Here is a 21,005-nt window from a genome sequence, read left to right as displayed (position 1 = left end):
CATCAACAAAAGAAGAAAAATTGCATAAAATTTATCTAAAAAGAAGAATATATTACATTGGAATGTGGTATCTTTTGATAATTTTCCCAAATTAAAATAATATGCGGGGGGGGTGCGCGGGGCGAGTTGGGCGATTAAAAATAACAAATTTTATTTTGCGGGGCGGGTTGGAGTCTTCGCGGGTTTGCCCCGCACCGTTTGTCATCCCTATCCACAAGTGACGAGAACTTAGCAAGATAGCACTGATATTTCACTGAGGTTTTTGCATAAGATAGATTGTCTGATATGAGGTAAAGGCAATGTACCTTTGGAGGATGTGTAACATAATCTTTCATCCAAATAGGCTGTTTGGATTCTCTAGTTGTCTTTCTTCTTTCATCAACAACAAGAATGCTAGTCTCTGCTGCAGGAATTTGATCCAAATCTTTCTCCAACTCTACATTTTCAACACCTTGCTTGTGCCCCAATTCCTCACTTATATCATCTTGTTCATGCTCGACTTCAATGAAGGGATGTTCTTTTGTCTCGGCAAGTGTAGGTACTCGAACCTACTGCATATATGATGTGTGTGTTGTCTCTATTGGTGTCAAGGGATTATCAGCACATAGATGCCTTGGCACAACACTTGGAAGGCACATCTTTGGAGGAGACTTTTGTTTGGAAGGGAAGATTGTCTCTTTGAACACCACCATTCCTGCTTACAAAAAATAGATTAGAAGACAAATCCAGTAATATATAGCCCTTTTTGGTTTGTGAAAAAACAAGAAGTACTGTTGCATTAGCCTTTTGTGCAAACTTGTCTCCCTTGACCAACCTTGTAGAATAACACAAATAGTCTAGAACTTCGATGTGTCCAAGAGTTGGTTTCTTATGATATAACATCTCATAGGGAAACTTACCATTCAAAACTCTAGAAGGTAGCCTATTTATCAAATAGATTATTGCTTGCACACATATACCCTAGTACCTTATAGGACACTTGCCTAAAACTTCAAGGCCTTTGCCATATCTAGGATATGCATATGCTTCTTTTCCACAACTTCATTCTGTTGTGGACTATATAGGCAACTACTCTGATGTATTATCCCAAAATTATATAACAATGTATTACATTGAGAGTTAAAGAACTATGTTCCATTGTCGGATCTTATCACCTTAATCTTAGTCCCAAACTGATTTTTAACCATGGCCAAAAACTGCTTTAGAATAACTATAACTTCTGACTTTAATTGCAAAAGATAAATTCATGTGTATCTAGTATTGTCATCCACAAAAGTTAAGCAGTAATGCTTTCTGTCGAAAGTAGGCACTTTATAGGGTCCCCAAAGGTCTAGATATACAAGATTCAATGGCAAAACAGCTCTAGAACTACTTGTTTGCAACTAATTTTTAACATATGAAAAATAAACTGCAATCACAAAATACGAGAAAAATATTTTTAGTAATCAATTGCGAGTACAATTCTGTTTCTCCCTTGATTCTTATCTCTTAATTATCTCCGTGATTCGAGGGTTGAAGCAACGTATTTCTCGAATGTAGGATGGGCAGACCTCCTGGATATATATTTGATCTCCAGCTTCTTGAATTATTTGATTCTCAAGAAGTATTCGGCCATATTTTGATCTCTTTGTGAATATCCCAAGAGTTTATGGGAATTTTGAGACCGTCTTTGAAGGATACATGTAGCCTTTTTATACGCATAAATTAGGGTTTGGGTGAAGTAACCACCAAGTAACCCTAATAGACTCTTAATATTCCAAGAGTTATCTTAAAAATAGGACTCATCTTGATCTGTTAAAATTTTAGTGTCTACACTACTGATTGAAAATTGTAATCTAGACTGCTTTGCTAGTGGACATACACGGCAATCATTTTGTATAGTGCTACTAACTTTATTCCTTAAGTGTTCTTTATGCTTCATAGTTGTAACAGATGGGTGACCCAACCTCATGTGCCATAGATTGCCTTCTTCACTGTAATTGCTTACTACAACAACTCTTATTCTAGCAAGTCTGTTTGCATCTGAATTCTCCTTAAGAATGTATATGCCTCATCTCTCTCTACCAATCCCCTTCACCATGTCACTGTAAAGATCCTGAAATACACAGAAATCAGAAAAAATATGGCAGCACAAAAAAGCTCTTTGGTCAGATTTGATATTGACAGTAGATTGAACCTAAAGTTAGGCGTATATAAAACATTCTAAACAACATCTTTGTCAAACAAGTTTACATTAATAACGTGTGTGATATCAGTTACTTCCCCTATTGGTAGGTGCACTTTATTAATCTTAGAACCTTGTAACATTTTTAAACTACCAGCAATATGATGAGTAGTACTGGAATCTATGATCCATTCCTTTGGTGTATTCTCAGACATCTAGCAAGTGACAATACCTGCAAAGTTAGCATGATTCTCCTTTGTACAATTGGCCTGGTTCTCTCCTGGTTTTTTGTTCAACAGCTCCAAAATTTGCTTATATTGCTCATCAGTAAAAAAAATAGTGGCCTTTGTGTTCAGATGTTCCTTGATTAGTTCTAGCTCGTTGCAATGAAGAAGATCATTCAACACTGTTGAATGTTGCAAGAGGCTCTCTTCTCCAGCCATCCGAGTTTCCTGCCCCAAATTTCTTCTTAGGCTTGAAATTCATAGGATAACTAATGATTTTATAGCAATTTTCTTTTGTGTGACCCTTCATCCCACAATGTTCACATTGAAGAAATTATTTTTTTCCTTTAAATCCTTCGATTCTTTAAGATAGCATAGCCATAGGATCCATTTTATTTGATAGAACAGTAGCTCCAACAGATTGTTAGCTTTCATCTTGAATTATCGTCGCATAAGCTTGATTGAGATTAGGCGTATTAGTCTTCATAAGGATCTATCGCCTTGATTGATCATAGGAATCATTGAGGCCGCTCAGAAATTGCATAACTCTTTGTTGATGCATTTAATCCACGTGATCCCTTCATTTTGGATAGCCACAATCAGAAAAAGGCACCAATACATCATATTCAGGCCAAAGTTTCTTTAACCGTGAAAAATATACCGAAACAGAGTTAGTGACATGTGATAAGGTCGCAATTTCCCTGTGTAATTGAAAAATTCGCACTCGATTGACTTTGTAAAATCTCTCTCGCAAGTCTTCCCAAACGAGGTGAACATCTGATGCATAGACAATTCCTCCAAGGAGTTCTGCCGAAACATTGTTCATTATCCATGAAAGAACGATCGCATTACAAGTTTCTCATTGCTCCAGCAAGTCACCTGTGTACGAGTCTCTCTTACACTTTCCTGTGATGAATCTTAACTTCTTCTTCCCCATAAGTGTAATCCGCATTGACCAGCTCCATAGACCGTAATTCTCTGATCTTGTGAGCATAATAGGAATAATTACTGGACTAGGAGTGTAAAACGGACCAATATATAGAAAATAAGTGTGGTCGATCACAGTTTCTTCCACTGACGAGGAAGTAGATGTATCGCCCATTATTGAAGAGAACAAGCTTCGAAGTTACTGTGAACAAACAAAGCAGAGAACAAATCTAATCAGAGGTTAGATCGCGTGAGATTCCAGTATCTCCTGCTCTGCTACCATGAAAAAACTTGCTTCACAGTTGAGAAGCTCGATTGAGTAACAATGGCGGAAATTTCTAGGGAGAAGGGAAAAATATTTTCTAAAAAAGGAAATGATATCTCATACTTATTATTGAGCATTTGTGTATTTATATACATGTGTCATCTTAACAAACTAATACGTGCACTAACAATACTAATAACCAACTAACGATAAATTACAACTGACTCTTGTACAGCTGGATATGAGCTAGACATCTAGATATACACGACATCTAGATATACACCGTCAGCTTCACATATGCCAATATTGTGTCAATTAATTAGACTCAGACTTAGTCAATCAATTATGCTTCAATCCTAAATTAGTTGTAATTAACCATATGAGTTCATTCTATCCATTTTGAAGGTGGAGAGGATATGATGGATATGGAAAGCAATAATGATGCCTCATCTGATCATATCGTGGGATTTTGGTTGCAAAGAATTTCAAGGGTTTCCCTTGATTTCTGGTCAATCATGTCCATTCGTTATTAGTTCAATCCTGTAAAATTCACCCTATTTAACCAACAATTATCCCCATTCCCTCTCACCTCTTGCATGATCTTCTTTTTCCTTTGAAATTAAGACAAAATACATAGAGCCTGAAATTTTTGGAAAGAAAAAAAAATTGGATGAGAAAGCAGTAGATGTTTATGTACAAATTCAATGCAAAATTGGGTAACGTTGCTCTATAAGGCAATTCAGTAACATCATTATATACTACAAAAAGGAAAATAAAAAGGCTCGTGGTAATATTTAACTGTAGATTGCATATTGTATCAGCGACCTATTTGTTTAAATTTTGCCCCACTTGTCCTAGAGGCTGGATTGGCAACACCCACTTCAGGTGGCATATTCTCATCAAAATCATACTGCTTAGGGGTGGTAGGGTGCATAAGAATAATGTTAAATAAGGTATATTAATTATACTGACATATTTCTTATTCATTATTTGGTTTGATGTATTAAAACATTACAAAATTTCTAAAAGAATTGTTTGTTTACAAACATGCACTCAAAATCATTCCATCACTCTATCTTTTTAAAAGAAACATATGTAGAAGAATATTTTTATATGAAAAAAGTTTTAAAAAAATTATTTGATTTGTCTACCCATATTGTAGTATAGAACTGAATATTTATTTACAAAAATAAAATATGCTAAATATTTATTTATTTACTAGGGATATAATTTTATTCTCACTATTTGGATTATTTCAAACTTGCATTAATATAATAACATATTTAATTAAGCATAAATTTTGAAGGACAATTTTGCCTTTAACTAAGCTAATGCATGCATTAAAATCCATTGCATTGTTAATACCATGGTTTTCTATGCATTAGTTATGCGTAGGATAATACCAAATATGGTGTATAACTAATGCATAGGTTCAAAATGCGTACCAAACAAGGCATTATTAATACACAAAGCTAATGCATGCATTATTTTATTTAATGCATCCTACCAAACGACTCCTTACTGTTTAAAAGAGTATTTGGCTAAGCTTATAAGCTAGTCAAATTGGTTTATAAGCATTTTTGGCTTATCTACGCTTTTGGTAAATACCCAAAGTGCTTAAAGCTAAAATCAGCCATAAGTCATAAGCTGATCACCCCCAATTTATGGTTTTTAGCTTATAAGCACTTTTATTTTGACCAAGGCTTTATTAGTTTATCCTTAATAATATTTTTTAATTCACAAAATAGTTTTTCCAAAATAAATTTTTTAACTTTCTTTTCATTCCATGTTCGTTGTTCATCATTTTATTTACAAAGAAACTTTTTAATTTATTTGTAAAAATTTTAAGGATATTTTCATTTTAATAAAATAATAACTTATCAGTACTTTTCTACCAAATACATCAACTGCTTATTATCAGTTTCAACACGTCTGTCCAAACACGTAAATGCTTATTTAAATAATCAGTTTTAGCACTTAAGAATGTTTTTCAGTACTTCAAGCTTATCAGCTATTTACTATCAGCTAATCCAAAAGGGTTCTAGATTTGGTGCTTATGGTTAGGGCTGTTCAAAGCCAAACCGAAATCGTTAATCGAACCGAACCAATGACTTATTGGCCTATTGGTATCGGATTATCGGGATAATGGATGGGGAACGGATTGAGATTTTATAATTAGCGGCTTAACGGTTTGGGGGCAGATTACTCAATTTTCTTATCGGGAAACCGTTAATCTGTTAAGAATTTTTATATTTACAATTTTACCGTTATATTAACAGCTTAACCTATTGTCTAGTTTTATGTCATTTTTGTCCGTCTGCTTTTCTGGAATAACGAATGTCCTTTTTTCTTGTGAAGAATGAATGTGAATGTTTGATTGATTATGAATGAATGTCCTTTTGAAAGTTTGACTGATTACTGAACTAATGTGCTTTTCTGGTTTTCCAAATATGGCTAATATATGTATGACAATATGTGTAATCTTGGTATTGATGAAATGCGATGTATGTGTAATTGAGAATGCCTAGAATGTGCATGTGTTATGCATTTTGCGTATATTTGGGGTGTGTAAACCGTAAAGTGAAGGTGTGAGAATATAAGGACGAAATGAATATATGTTGGTTAATATGTGTATGACAGTATGTGTAGTCTTGGTATTGATTGAATGATTGTTCAAAAAAAATTTATTTGGTTTAGTCGATAAGTCGTCCAATAACCGTACGATAATTGTTAATCTAATACCAATCCACCCGTTGTCTTATTGAATGGCTAGCGGATTACTATATTTATAATCCGATAATCGTAAACCGAACCGTTAAGTATAATTATTTGCCCAATCCGCCCGATAAGCACCCCTACTTATGACTAATAGGAGCCCAACTTGAGGCAGCCTTGTGGCTGTGGGAGCAATTATTCCTGAAGAATAATGAACATATGGGCTATATATGAGAACAAATCCGATTTTGATGGTCAAAATGTCTGTTGATGTCATGGCTCCGTTTCGAAAACATTTTGGATGACATCATCCAGCAAGCAAAACTATTTCAAAGGTGCAAGCAATACTTTGCTTTTCCTAAGTAACATATATAACAACTCAAATAATTGGACACCTCCATTCTAGAGGTCACATCTCAGTAAAAACTTTCTACCAGGTGCTTACCCCAAATCATAATATTAATTTACCATGATTAAGTTATAGATTGAGGTGAAAATATACAATAATAAATTATGCTTCAGTGATAATTATGTTTATGAAAATGTGTGTCATATATTTATTTGTTTGGTATAAACACTCATACGAATAGATATTTACCGGTAACATGTTATAACTTGAAGCTAATTTATAAGTTTGGAAGAGAGATTAGGTCACGTCTTGGTAAGTAGAACCTTTTTTGGACCAACATAGCCATATACTATATACTAACAATTTGCATGCAAGACTTTTATTCAAACAGGTGTAATATCACAATTCGAAAAATAGAATCGCAAGTCTGAATTTTGTTGCACTCTTTTGTTAATCACATAGATTTTCTTTCTCCAGTTAACTATAGTTAAAAAGAAAAAAAGATTGCAATTTCCTATACTTATTATTCATTACGAGCCCACTCAATATATTATAGCTTTCATTTTCTAGCATTTTGCTGAGGTAGAGGATCATTAAAGGTGATGTCATTCTGGTACTGCCTTCTGGCAAATGACATTCTGATACAGTCTTTTGATACATTGAAAATTTTAATATAAAAGTATGACTATTATATTATAAACCAAGAAAATCAAATATGAGATTGTATTTATCTCATATTTGATTATCGGTATTAACTAATTTTAGTATAAATTTTACACTAACATGGTAGAATTAGTTATCGCATACGGGATAGCTAATCCTATGATATCTTGGTTTATCCTAAATATGTTTAAAAAGGACTAGGATATCGAGTCTGAATTGAGACAATAAATTAAATAATTTGATATATATATATATATATTCTACTTATTTGTAGAAAGTGGAAATTAATTTGCATGAATCCAAATTTAGTATTCGTACTTTAGTACAAAAAAAGATGGTGGATATTGATAGCTAACGTCAGTACGCAGAACTAGGTTTACTGGGAAACGTAATTTGGGCTTTATTATGGGCTTGAAAAAGCTGGGCCTGACACACGTCCTGAATACCTTTACAGCCCCACTAGACTGGACCATCCCTTGATTGTTACTTCTAAAATCTTACTGGTCCACCTGGCATTTAAGTGGGCTCCACGAGAAAGAGGTGGTTGGCCGTTTCCTCGGTGGGCAGGAAAAATAAAATTTTGCAATCTGATTTTCAAAATTTCAAGGCCGTGCACAACTCATCTTACTATTTAAGAACCAAACAAAAAGGTGCAGAGTAGAATCAGAAACGAGTCCCAATATCAAATTCATCATAGGATCCGTGATAGTTATTGCATATTATCAGTCACCAATTCAATATTTGAGTACTTGTATCTAAATTTATGTGGTGTATTTATTGTTGTTTGTTCAAGAAAAATACTTTCTCCGCTTCAATTTTTGTAGCGGTATTTATAACAATAACAACAACAACATATACAGTAATATCTCACACTGTGGGTCTGGAGATGATAGTGTGTACTCAGACCTTACCCCAACTTGTGAGGATAGAGAGGTCGTTTTCAATAGACCGTCGAATCAAGAAAGCATAAACATCATATTAATGAAATATAGACAAAAAGAGACAATATTAAAAAGCCATATAAAAGCATAATAAAAACAACAAGACAATAAGGTGATCAACAATGAAAGAAAATGATGGTTAGTCATAAAAATCTACTACAACAGAAAACGAGACTGTGTGCCAATACTACAGTTATGAATACTCTAGACTACCTACTCTACTACCCTAATCCTCGACCTCCATATCTTCCTATCAAGGGTCATGTCCTCAGTTAGTTGAAGTTGCACTATGTCTTGCCTAATCAGCTCACCCCACCTCTTCTTTGGCCTACCTCTACCTCTACATAGGCCCTCCAATGTCAACCTCTCACACCTTCTCACTGGTGCGTCTGTGCTCCTGCTCTCACATGACCAGACCACCTGAGTCGCGCTTCCCGCATTTTGTCCTCAATAGGGGTCACACCCACCTTGTCGCAAATAACCTCATTTCTGATCATATCTAGAGCTCGTTTGGATGGGCTTATTTTAAGTAGCTTTTAAGCCATAAGTTAGGATTTCTAACTTTTGACTTTTGGGTTGTTTTTGTCATTTTAGCTTAAAATAAGTGCTTAAAAGCACTTTTTTACTTTATTCAAACACTACAAAATGACTTAAAAGCTATTTTGGCTTAAAAGCACTAAAAATAAGTCAATCCAAATGGGCTCCTAACCTGGTGTGCCCGCACATCCATCTCAACATTCTAATCTATGTTACCTTCATCTTCTGGACATGAGCAATCTTGACTTGCCAACACTCAGCCTCATACAACATCGTTGGTCTCACTACCACTCTGTAGAACTTACCCTTAAATTTTGGTGGCACCTTCTTGTCACACAAAACACTGGAAACGAGCCTCCATTTCATCCATATCAATACAATATGATGTGTGACATCTCCATCAATCTCCACATCTCCCTGAATAATAGACCCAAGATACTTAAAACTCCATCTCCTGGAGATGACCCACGAGTCCAGCCTTACCTCCCCTTCCCCTCATTGAGTCTCGCCACTGAACTTACACTCCAAGTATTCTGTCTTAGTCCTACTTAACTTGAAACCTTTAGATTCCAGGGCCTGCCTCCATACCTCTAATTGCGTGTTCACATCGTCTTGCATCTCGTCAATCAGTATAATATCATCTTCAAATAGCATGCACCACGGTACCTCTTGTTGGATATGGCGCGTTAGTACGGCCATCACCAGAGCAAACAAAAAAGTGTTGAGTGTCGACCCCTAATGCAACCCCATCATAACTAGAAAATGGTCTGAGTCCCCACCTACCGTCCTCACTTGGGTCTTTACTCCATCATACATGTCCTTAATCAAACTAACGTAGGTAACACGTACACCTCTAGCCTTCAAACATCTCCACAAAACCTCTCTCGGAACTTTATCATACGGCTTTTCTAAGTTGATGAACACTGTATGCAAGTCATTCTTTCTCTCCCTATACTGCTCCATCAATCTCCTAACAAGGTGGATGGCTTCTGTAGTCGAACATCCCGGTATAAACCCAAACTGATTCTCAAAAATAGCCATACTCCTCCTCACCCTTAGCTCTACCACTATCTCCCAGACTTTCATAGTATGACTAAGCAGCTTGATACCCCGATAGTTATTGCAATTTTAGATATCACCCTTGTTCTTGTATACAGGAACTATCGTGCTCCACCTCCACTCGTCGGGCATCTTCTTCATTCTAAAAACGATGTTAAATAACCTAATAAGCTACTCCAAGTCTGCCTTGCCCGCACTATTCCAAAACTCCGCTGGAATTTCATGCGGCCCGGTCATTTTTCCCCTATGCATCTTACGCATAGCCCCCTCCACTTCATCAACTCTAATCCGCCTATAATACCCAAAGTCACGACGACTCCCAGAGAGTTCCAAATCACCCAATACAATGCTCTTGTCCCCTCCTCGTTCAAGAGACTATGGAAGTAGGTCTGCCATTTCCGACGGATAAGCCCCCCATCCAACAAAACTTTACCTTCTTCGTCCTTGATGCATTTCACTTGGTCCAAGTCTCGCGTTTTCCCTTCTCGCGTCTTGGCTAACCTGAACAACCTATTATCCCCACCTCGGCCCTTGAGTTCCACATACAAATGACTAAAAACTGCAGTCATGACCGCTGTAGCTGCTAGCTTTGCCTCTTTCTTAGCTAACTTATAATGCTCCCTATTCGCCCTTTTCTCCTCATCGTCTACACTTTCCACTAGCTTTAGATACGCTGTTTTCTTAGTTTTCGCTTTTTCTTGCACCTCTCTATTCCACCACGTGTCTCCCTTGTGACCACCAGAGTAACCCTTTGAGACCTCTAATACCTCTCTCGCGGTTTCCCTAATGCACTGCGCAGTCATGGTTCGCATAGCGCTTGCATCCCCACTAGTCCTCCAAGTTCCCATTATCACCATCTTGACCCATAACTCCTACATTTTAGCTTCCGTCAAGGCTCCCCACTTGATCGCCTTCTTTCTCCTCTTCCTTGTGATCTCAAGGTTCATGACGAGGAGCCTATGAAGGGTCGAGAGGTTCTCATTCGGGATGACCTTGCAATCGTGCAAAGACCTCTATCGGACTTTCTGCAGAGTAAATAATCAATCTGAATCTTACTCACCGAACTCCGGAAGGTGACCAAGTGCTCCCTCTTCTTCGGGAAACTCGAGTTTGCTATCACCAAATCAAATACTCTAGCAAAGTCCAGTAGAAACGTACCTACTCCGTTTCTATCTCCAAAACCAAAGCCACCATGCACATCATCATATCCCCTAGACTTCGCTCCAATGTGGCCATTGAAATCTCCTCCTATGAAAAGCTTCTCGGTATGCGGGATACCATGCACTTTCTCATCCAAATCCTCCCAAAAACGCCTCTTGACTTCCTCATCCAAGCATGTTTGGGGTGTGTACGCACTGATTATTGTCGCACCTCCTTTTTGCCGCGCCCGCGGGGCGCGTCGGGAGTTTTCTCCAATTAAAGGACAGTCGAAACGGGATTTGTTTATTTGTTTCAGAGTCGCCATCTGGGAATTTTGAGGCGTCCCAAGTCACCAATTATAATCCCTGAATCGAGGAGAATATGACTCTGTTTATTTTTATTTTTTTTTTCGCGAACCAGAAATCCTGAGTAAGGAATTCTGTTAATCCGGAAGAAGGTGTTAGGCATTTCCGAATTCCGTGGTTCTAGCACAGTCGCTTAACTGTTTTTATTATTGGCTTAATCAACTTGATTTTATTAAATATTGATGTTTTCTGATTTTACTACTGCTTATACTTATTACGATTGAAACCTTCTTTGAATCGAATTACGCGTACGTATATTCGTGTTATAAATTAAAAATGCGGAATTGTGTCACGCGTACGTGTACACAATAATTTTTTATAATATATTAAGCAATCATTTCTCCGAGATTGTTTTGAATCAAGAATATTTATTTTTCTTGAATAGTGAACCGTACATCTCGGGTTTTTTATGAAATTGATTTAACGCCTTTAGAAAAATCCTTTTATTAAATATTCGCTCGAAATTGCGCGTACGCATAATCCGAAGTTTTGTTTCTTTAAAAAGTATAATCAGGGTACGCGAACGTATCCCTAATTGCGCAACATATTTGTAATGATATTATGAAATTTTGAAAAAAAATGTTTGTTATATCACGAAAAATCTTGTTTTAAGATATTCTTTAAATTTTTGGAAAATAATCCACAATTTATTAAATATCGACCATTGATTATAATTTCCGAATATAAATCATATTCATTCCAATTATTCAAATTCAAAAGACAGAATAAAAATATGATTAGTACTAACTTTAAAACAAATGTGACATATATAAATATGCCAAAGAATAAATTGCATATGAAACCGAAAATAAATAATTCATAAAGGAAGGAAATATTTTCCGGGAATTTTCATGATTATTTAATGCAAATTCTATTTTTAATTACCATTGATTTAAGAAGTTGCCATTTATGTATATACAAATCAACTTATTCTCATATGCTCGTTTTAATCTTAATAGACCTAATTATTTGGTCACTTTGTTTTATGAAAGTAGATAAGCATCAAATTTATAGAAAAGACGTTATTATGCAAGTTAATTCAACAAAGTTACCTTACATATAACCTAACTGTTTGGCGTAAATATTCATAACGTTTTAACATCATGATGAGCTATACCAACTTACTTTACTCATATGATTATACCTGTCATCATACCATATAATAACTTATACCAACCTAAACAAAAAAAATCATATTTGTTACAAGATATTCTACTAATGTAACTTCTTAATCATTACATTCAACTAATGGTATTATGGGATGTAATCAATGGCCCATTTTTATGTCTCACTCCCTGTTTTGACAATTCACATATATCTATACCAATGAGATTTCGGAATAGCTAACATTATTACAAAACTTTATATGAATTTCAAAATAAGACAATTTAACTCATAGCTATCAAATTGAATTCACTATTAGTTAACTAACATAAAAATGAAATTAGAACTAATGAACTTGGACAATTGGAAAATAACATTTCAATTCAAGCTTCATTGACGGGTCATGCTGAAATCTCTTTCCGACTTAAAATTTAAAAGACATATACCTGAAAATGGAGGTAGAAGAAGTAAGTTTCAGCAGTTACAGCAGTAACAAATTCAGTAGAATATACTGATAACACAGTAAATCTGATCAAGAATAGGATTCGAAGAGCCCAGATGCACAGTAAGATACTTTGAAAGACACTTCAGATTTTAACTGAACAGTGGAATCACATAAAGTTGAACAGATTCAACAAAAGAACATCATTTCAGATTTCAGTTTTTTTTTCTTTCTTCAGTTTCAAATTCAGTTTGTTTCTGATTTTCTGTTTCTGCTGCTGTATCTGTATGTGAGTGTGTATGTGAATGTTCTATTTTCTGTTTCCTTCCTTTAAAATCTCAGCCCTCAAAATCTCTTAAAAAAAATTCTCTCTTAAAAAATTTTTCTGTCTGTTAAAAAAAGCTCTCTGAAAATTCTGTTTCTCTCCCTTAAAATTCTGTCTTTCTTACTCAAAAATTCTGTTTTTTCTCTCTTAAAAATTCTGTTTTTTCACTCAAAAATTCTGTTTCTAACTGTCTGTCCAGCTCCTTTATTTATACAGGGCTGGTCCTAGGCAATTTAAGTGCTCCTTGGACCCCCTTCTTCTTTTTAAAAACAGAAAATCCCATTATGTAAAACCTTTTCCCTGATTTTCAGCAGCCCATTATCCCTTGTTCCCCATTAGTATTATTAACTAATAGCAACTAACATTACATTATAATATACTAGTACTAACACCCTGTTTTTACTGTTTCATTCCCATAAGTGCCCCTGAAATCCTAATGTTATTACTGAAAAATCAGAACCTTCAGCAAAACATATTCTAAAATCTGTACAGACTCAGTTATCTTTCTGATTTACAGCTAAATCAATCCTATTAACCTCCTAAACACAATTGTATTTGACCAACTTTTGTAAACTGGAATTCAAACTGGACATTACAACACTGAATTCAGAACTAACATCATAACAGCATATTTCTGAAATTATCAAAATCATTCAGACTGGACTTAACATTAAACCAAAATCAAACACACACAGGATCATTGTCAATACTGACAATGCCCTGAAACTTTTAATGTTCAGACAATAACATATACAACATACATTTGAATTCACTGATTCACAGACAATCATGATTTAATTGACGAGCATTAATCAATTTACTATTTACAACATTTGTCAATAACTAGTCTAAAATAGAAGCAGACTGTTTTAGTCAACATTTTCAGAAATGAAAAAATTCGTAATATAACTAATCGACGAACTTAATCGAGTCGATTACACATATTGTAAATAACCACAACCAACAGAAACAATTTACATTCGGATCAAATAGACAGAAATGACAGAATTGATGAAAAATTAACAAGCTATTAATACGGACAACAATACACGTAGAATACACAAAAATAAATAGAAAAATACCTCTGAACTTTAATTAAATTCTGACTCGAACTCAACTTGGATTTCGGATTTTTTTTTTTTGTTTGAAATCAAACTGACCTTAGTCGAAGTATTTTCCACTGAAAATACTTCGACTAAGGTCGATTAAACCTCAATCTTCATCATAATCTGAACCGAATCCGGAAGTTTGGTATTTTTTAGGGTTCTTAAAAACTCGATTTGGGATTTAACCATTTCTGGTCAGATTCGAGAAGAACCAAAGATATTCTAGGCACGAGGGAGGCCAGGAGGGTAACTGGTGTGAGTTTGAAACAGATCTGGGTAAATTTTTGTTTGGTCCGAATCTTCAAAAGAAAATTCGAGAAGTTCCGAACGGATTCGAACCTAACAACCAACAGATCCATACTTAGGATGACTAGGGGAAGCCATGGTGTTAATTTGGGGCTGATTGGTTTAGATCAAGTTTTCAGGCCAACCTTCGATTTAAGATTCGAAGAGTTGTGGCCTGATTCGAAGGAAACTAAGGTTGGATTCGTGTAGGGGAGGTTCAGGAGGTCCTAGGGTGTTAAGTTGGTGACCGGCGGCGTTGATGCCGCCGGGTTTCAGGCGAAGGGGAATAGGGGCGGCTAGGGTTAGGGGTCTGTTTGGAACGATGATGAACAGGAACGGAGAGGGGGGTGTTCAGTTAGGGGCTGGGTAAGGTTTGGGATTTATATAGGGGTAGGGTGGATTAGTATCGTCCGTTGGATCAATTAGAATGGAGGGCTAGGATCTATTCACTTAACCAAACGATGTCGTTTGGTTTAAGTTGGGGGACGGGTTGAACCGGGTCAATGGATCGGGTAAGGGTCTTGGGTTCGGGTGATGAGATCTTGGCCGTTGGTTGGATTTAATCCAACGGCCCTTGATGAGAGATGACCAAACGACGTCGTTTGGTTCTGGCTTTGAATTGGACCGGACAGGGGCTGTTGGGATTGGGCTTGTGAAGGGAATTAATTGATTTGGGCCTGGATTTTAATCCAGGTCCAATCTTTACCAGTATGTTTTTTTTTTTTTTTTTATTTTTTTTTTTTCAATTAATTCATTTTCTAATTTAAAAAAAAATTATAAAACCATTTTAACTTCACAAAAATATATTAATTACTCTATAACCATTATTTAACACATAGACAAAAACATCAATCACACAGTGAAACATTTAAAATAGAACCAATGCGTATTTTTTTTTATTTTTATTTAAATTATCTCTTAAATGCACAATTAAATCCTATATGCATGCAATATGTATTTTACTTTATTTTTTGATTTATTTTGACAAAAATAAACATTTACGGACATAACACAAACATTTAACACCACGCCAAATTCAAAAATTACACAGTAAAAGAAATTTATTTTATTTTTTGATTTATTTTGGAGTAGTTTTTCGTAAAGCCAAAATTACGTGCTCACAATTATGTTCAAAGTAAAGCCTCCAACAACTAGCTTAATAGTCATCAGTCGACATTCATCCTCCTAACCTCCATCACTAATTCACAGAGGTCCTTATCAACCAAGACCTACCCTGTTCCTGCCCCCCAGACTCCCAGAATACCAAAGTTTGAAAATGCCCACATCTCGTGCCTTATCTCCTGCCCACCTAGTCTCTTGTATACAAGCTATATTAATCTTTCTTTTCTTGAGAATCTTTGCTAACTCTACAGATTTTCCAGTCAAAGTTCCTATATTCCAAGACCCCACCCTCAGCCTAGTAGCTCCCTAAAGCTCTTACCCCTGCAACCCCTCCCCCGCGCTAATACTCCCGAGGACAAGACCTTACCCTACCATTGTTCACCAAAGCCACTGTAGCGGTATTTAATTCTGTACAAAGTTTTAAAAAAAATGAAATTTAAAAATTTATGGTTTAAATAAACCATTATTATTTGTATACCTGTAATCAATTCGCTAAAGGTAAAATATAAATTCTAAAGATAATTTATTTCTTAATAGGGAAATGTGTTATTGTTTTTTTTTTGGACGGTTTAAAAAAAGAAAGAATACCACATAAATTATGATGGAGGGTGTATCATCTTTTAATATTTAAATATAATTCAATTTTAAATTTTTTATTTTTATTGTAATAAAATAATACACAGTGACACAAATGTCCATATTTTATGAAGCATCAAATTTCAAAAATCTTTCTTTCTCGCTACAACTTTTTGCTCAATCAAATATAAATTGAAACCCACGACTAGTTTTATAAGCTGCTATTTATTTCATGCCACTATCGAAATTTACATCACCTTTTGCTTGTCAGCAACAAAAAGGGGAGATTATTTAAGCAGGTCAGATTGTAGTCTGTAGCATTAATAGATTACAAAGACCAAAGGAGAAACTACTTTCATATGATTTATACTCATTGTTTAAGATAAATACAAAGTTTGGATCAAAATTACTGATTTCGCCTGACCCGTAACTCAAAATCTAGCTCTGCCCTGTTTCTCGCCCAAGGTACGAAGTCAGAGCATTTTCTTGGTAAAACTTCTGTCACTATCACTAAAAGTAATACGTACATCGTTAAGGATTGACACGGATATTACGTGGTGATAATGAATAGATCCAATAACAACTACTCTATTTTTTTTACCTACCAAACAAAGAAACAAAGACTCTAGGGCCCTTGAATGGAGTTTTTGTGTGTCACGGAACTAATACTAAATTAAACTTGCTAAACAAAACAATAATAGTAACACAGACAGTTATTGGCACGTTAGCTTTTCCTTGAGTTCACATGTCAAATTTGGTGACAACTAATGGTCACAAATCAAATCTCAGAATTTAGAGACCTGGAGTTCCCTCTTCCGACAAGGGTGGGTTGCTCTAGGGGTGAACACCCTCCGCTTCCAACTAAGAGGTTGTTAGTTCGAGTCACCCCAAGAATAAGGCGGGGAATTCTTGGAGGGAGGGATGCCGAGGGTCTATCGGAAACAGCCTCTCTACCCTAGGGTAGGGGTAAGGTATGTGTGCACACTACCCTCCCCAGTCCCCACTCGTGGGATTATACTGGATTGTTGTTGTTGTTGGAGTTCCCTCTTCCCCTGTTACTATACGATCAACAGGATAAGCATTGAATTTTAGAATTCTAAAATATACGGTTGTTGACTCATTTATTAATAGCATCTTTCCTTCATCATCTACTCTCTAGTCAGTGAAGGCGGGCTACCATTTTATTATTCACTTCTTAGTGAGTCCATTATCTAGAGAACATAGAGTGATTATTGTTTAAAATTGATCTTCCTAAGTTACTCTTAATCAGGACATCCAGTGCACTAAGCTCCCACTATGTGCCAGGTCCGGGAAAGTGGCCGGACCACAAGGGTCTAAGCAGCCTTACCCTACATTTCTGCAAGAGGCTGTGGCCGTGACCTCCCGGTCATATGGCAGCAACTTTACAATTTACACCAAGGCTCCCCTTATTCTTGTCTAAATATTTCATGAATAGAAGTGACATCTTGATTTCTACAATTATGTAAATTAGTTTCCTTGCTATTGCAGAATGCCATGGTATTTCAGATTTATGCAGTGCTATCGCGAGCATTTGACAGGAACGTTCCAGCCAGTGACCCGCCCTCCTACAAAGGAGTAGCCTTAGGTGGATTCGGCACAGGAGCAATACAAAGCCTAATGCTCACTCCTGTCGAACTTGTGAAAATTCGACTTCAGTTGCAAAGGAGAAGTATCCCTGACAACAATAATCAAATAACTAGTTATAGGGGTCCAACAGATGTTGCAAGAAGCATATTCAAACAAGAAGGTTGGAAAGGAATTTATCGCGGATTAACAATTACAGTACTCAGAGACGCACCAGCTCATGGCTTATACTTTTGGACCTACGAGTATGTGAGAGAGCAGCTTCATCCAGGATGTCGTAAGAATGGCCAAGAGAGTTTTAGAACAATGCTTATAGCAGGTGGTCTAGCAGGAGTTGCGAGTTGGATAAGTTGTTATCCTGTTGATGTTATTAAAACCAGATTGCAAGCTCAGTCACAATCTACACCCTCGAGATATTCTGGCATTGTTGATTGCTTTAGGCGAAGTGTGAAACAAGAGGGATACAGTGTGCTATGGCGAGGATTGGGAACTGCTGTTGCCAGAGCATTTGTAGTGAATGGAGCTATATTCACTGCCTATGAAACTGCCTTGAGGTTCTTTTTCAGCAACAACAACAACAACAATAATCACGCCAACATTGAAACTGAAAATACATTCTGATACAGAAGTAGTCATTGAGGTGTGTCGCGTCATTAGTTTATTCGATCTGGTACTTAATACTAGATAAAAACAGGTCAAAAGTGCATCTTGCTCGAAAAGACAACGTTAAAGAAAGAGCTACTGGATGTGCGACGAAAGCAAGATGAAAATTTTAAGCATGCTTCAGTTTCTATAAGAGGGACTTTGGATCTAATCCAGTCAAAGCAGAAGCAGATCTTCAGTTGACAGTTTGTTACAAAGAAACAAACATAAAGCATGATTCTTGGCACCTTTGCCAATGTGTCTACTTGTGCCATTCTATTCATTGTAGCAATTATATGGTTTATAGCCTAAATGGAAATTGAAATTGGATTTGGTTACTTATGGTTTCCCCTACTTGAAGAATTAACCCAAATAGCAGCTCACCTAATCTCTTAAACTGAAAATAGTCAGCGGACATATAATATATGTATAACTGTGTATAATCAATGTATAATCCATGGATATCGGCTAGAAAAGGTAAACATTGAATCTGACTAGCTATTTCTACTTTCTTTACCCATGACAAAGCCTCAGTCCCAAATGGTTTATAGCTTGGCTTTCTCAGAAAGTTAATAAGGAATGCATGTTGATCAATTTAGAGAATGATAGTGAACATCATGATAAAGAAGATTTATTATAGAACCAACTTGGATGTAATGAGGCTTCAATGTCCTCAATGTTCTTTTTTTCTTTTGCCATATCATATGTTTAATATCCACCTTCTTGGTTTACTTTTTCGGTAAACAACAATTATGCTTCAGTCTCAAACAAGTTGGGGTCGGCAATATGAATCTTCATTGACCATGTTTCTTCATTTAAAGTCACAACAGGTGGTTTTTATCTATAGCAAAACAATAATGTCATGCATTAGAATGGTAGGATGGAAGGGGAGCCTTGGCGTAACTAGTAAAGTTCATATGATCAGGAGGTCACGGGTTCGAGCCGTGGAAACAGTCTCTTACAGAAGTGCAGGTTAAGGCTGCGTACGATAGACCCTTGTAGTCCGGCCCTTCCCCGGATCCCCCTCCCCTAGCAAGAGCTTAGTGCATCGGGTTGCCCTTTATTAGAATGGTAGAATGGAAACTGGGGAAAATGAGAGGTATTCTTTTATGGCAGATAAATGAGGTAGAACAGCTTCAAGGACAGAATGTGTTCATATTTCTCTTCGCGGCATATAGTGCAGATCAATAATCACTCTGCTACATTACACTTAATAGAGCAAATGCCATCCAAAATATAAATAATGAATGTACTACTGTCACATAACTCACTTCTTAAAGAAACTTGATCAAGAAATAGAGATCCAAGGATTTTCTGAAATTACTCAATATAGGAATCCATTTGAATTGAACAGACAATGAAGAAGTTGGCTAGCTTGGAAAATTGCACTGGCATACAAAGACACAGAGAGTCAACGAAAAATCCAGTAGTTTCTAGAGCTCAGTAGGACCAAGACTTCGCATTGAACCGTTGATATTGATGAATGGCTGTGGAAGTGAGAACTCAGTATACATGTCCATGAAAAACTTGTCAACAATGTCAAGGTAAAATGGACAGTTTAGGTGAGAGTAATAGTGTAGCACTTCTTCTATGTCCAGCATTTGTTCCAAATCTTCCTCATCCAACAAATCTAATTCCTTCATCTTCTGTGCTAAAATCTGACCTTTACTTGTGCTTTGAAGAAAAGCCTCTCCTATATTTTCTTCATTAAATGTTGCTCTTTCCTTCTCCTCTTTTCTCATTCTTTCTTGATTTTCCATAGTGTTCTCTACTGATTCTTCACAAATATTATTTCTCTCTGGAACCTCATTAAGGTCACAATGTTCCCATTGTTGAGGAAAGTCTCTGTAGAAATCATCCAACTCTTGAATTATGCTATTTGGAATTCGATTGCTGCCAGAGAAGAAGGGATTAAAGTGACAAACTTTAGGTAACTTATGGTGACCTTTAAAGAGAAATGACTTGAGATTATGTAGAGTTTTGAGGAGGAGGTTCTTTGTCTTCTTGAAGGATTTCTTAAGTAGTATTTGTGGATTTACTGTCTTTCTGTACAACTCCCCCATGTGGCTTTCACTATCTTCTTAGCAAGAGATAATGCAACTTGTATTCCTCAAATTTTAGATGCCTAAATGGTTTTTAACATGTACTAATTAAAGAGATGGGGACAGGTGGGCTCGAGTTTCTTATCATAACTGAAGACAAAAAGCCAAAATGCAATGAAATTCAGAGGGACATTCTGCTCTTTTTCTTCTTGACTTCCTTGCTTTAGTTGTGCTTCCCAATACATCTTTTTCTAAGCTTGACTTCCTTGATTTAGTTATTGCTTCCCAATATATCTTTCTTTTCTATAACGGTGGTGTTGAGGCCAGCTTGGATGTACTTCGACTGATCTATTCAGGTACCTAATACCTCTCCAGGAGAGATATCCAGTAATTTTGCGCACCAAGAT

At 36.1% G+C, this 21,005-nt stretch overlaps 3 protein-coding genes and 1 long non-coding RNA gene across 5 annotated transcripts; 1 reads left to right on the top strand and 3 right to left on the bottom strand.

The window, feature by feature from the left end:
* LOC107818492 (uncharacterized) lies at positions 1–3,730 on the bottom strand. 2 transcript variants are annotated; one of them, XR_001655424.2, is made up of 3 exons: positions 2,397–3,713; positions 1,947–2,095; positions 1–694 (listed from the first exon to the last, which is right to left on the bottom strand). It is a non-coding gene; the product is annotated as an uncharacterized LOC107818492 (long non-coding RNA). The 2 variants fall into 2 exon arrangements; XR_012693864.1 differs by having other exon boundaries at positions 1–2,095; positions 2,397–3,730.
* A 419-nt stretch (positions 3,731–4,149) lies between these two features.
* LOC142162958 (uncharacterized) lies at positions 4,150–10,701 on the bottom strand. Its single transcript, XM_075220189.1, has 2 exons — positions 10,278–10,701; positions 4,150–4,220 (listed from the first exon to the last, which is right to left on the bottom strand). The coding sequence occupies exons 1-2, from the start codon at positions 10,699–10,701 to the stop codon at positions 4,150–4,152; spliced, it is 495 nt and encodes a 164-aa protein (XP_075076290.1).
* A 7,078-nt stretch (positions 10,702–17,779) lies between these two features.
* Positions 17,780–20,677, top strand: LOC107831479 (mitochondrial arginine transporter BAC2-like; the record flags this gene model as incomplete). Its single annotated transcript, XM_016659246.2, has 1 exon — positions 17,780–20,677. A coding segment is annotated over one exon (756 nt), but the record flags the coding sequence as incomplete, so codon positions are not given.
* LOC107831481 (uncharacterized) lies at positions 19,990–20,619 on the bottom strand. Its single transcript, XM_016659249.2, has one exon. The coding sequence runs from the start codon at positions 20,617–20,619 to the stop codon at positions 19,990–19,992; it is 630 nt and encodes a 209-aa protein (XP_016514735.1).
* Positions 20,678–21,005: the final 328 nt, after the last annotated feature.

This window comes from Nicotiana tabacum, chromosome 8 (assembly GCF_000715075.1).
Source record: "Nicotiana tabacum cultivar K326 chromosome 8, ASM71507v2, whole genome shotgun sequence".
Taxonomy (NCBI): Eukaryota; Viridiplantae; Streptophyta; class Magnoliopsida; order Solanales; family Solanaceae; genus Nicotiana; species Nicotiana tabacum.
This window is presented reverse-complemented; position numbering and strand designations above follow the sequence as displayed.

What these genes read in the sequence shown, in the direction of transcription:
- LOC142162958 (XM_075220189.1), bottom strand. Translation starts at nt 10,701, where the DNA reads ATGGTGATAATGGGAACTTGGAGGACTAGTGGGGATGCAAGCGCTATG. An exon ending in ATGCATCAAGGACGAAGAAG is followed by an intron (nt 4,221 to 10,277) that starts GTAAAGTTTTGT and finishes CAAAAATTTCAG; the next exon opens with GCTCTATGTATTTTGTCTTA.
- LOC107831481 (XM_016659249.2), bottom strand. Translation starts at nt 20,619, where the DNA reads ATGGGGGAGTTGTACAGAAAGACAGTAAATCCACAAATACTACTTAAG.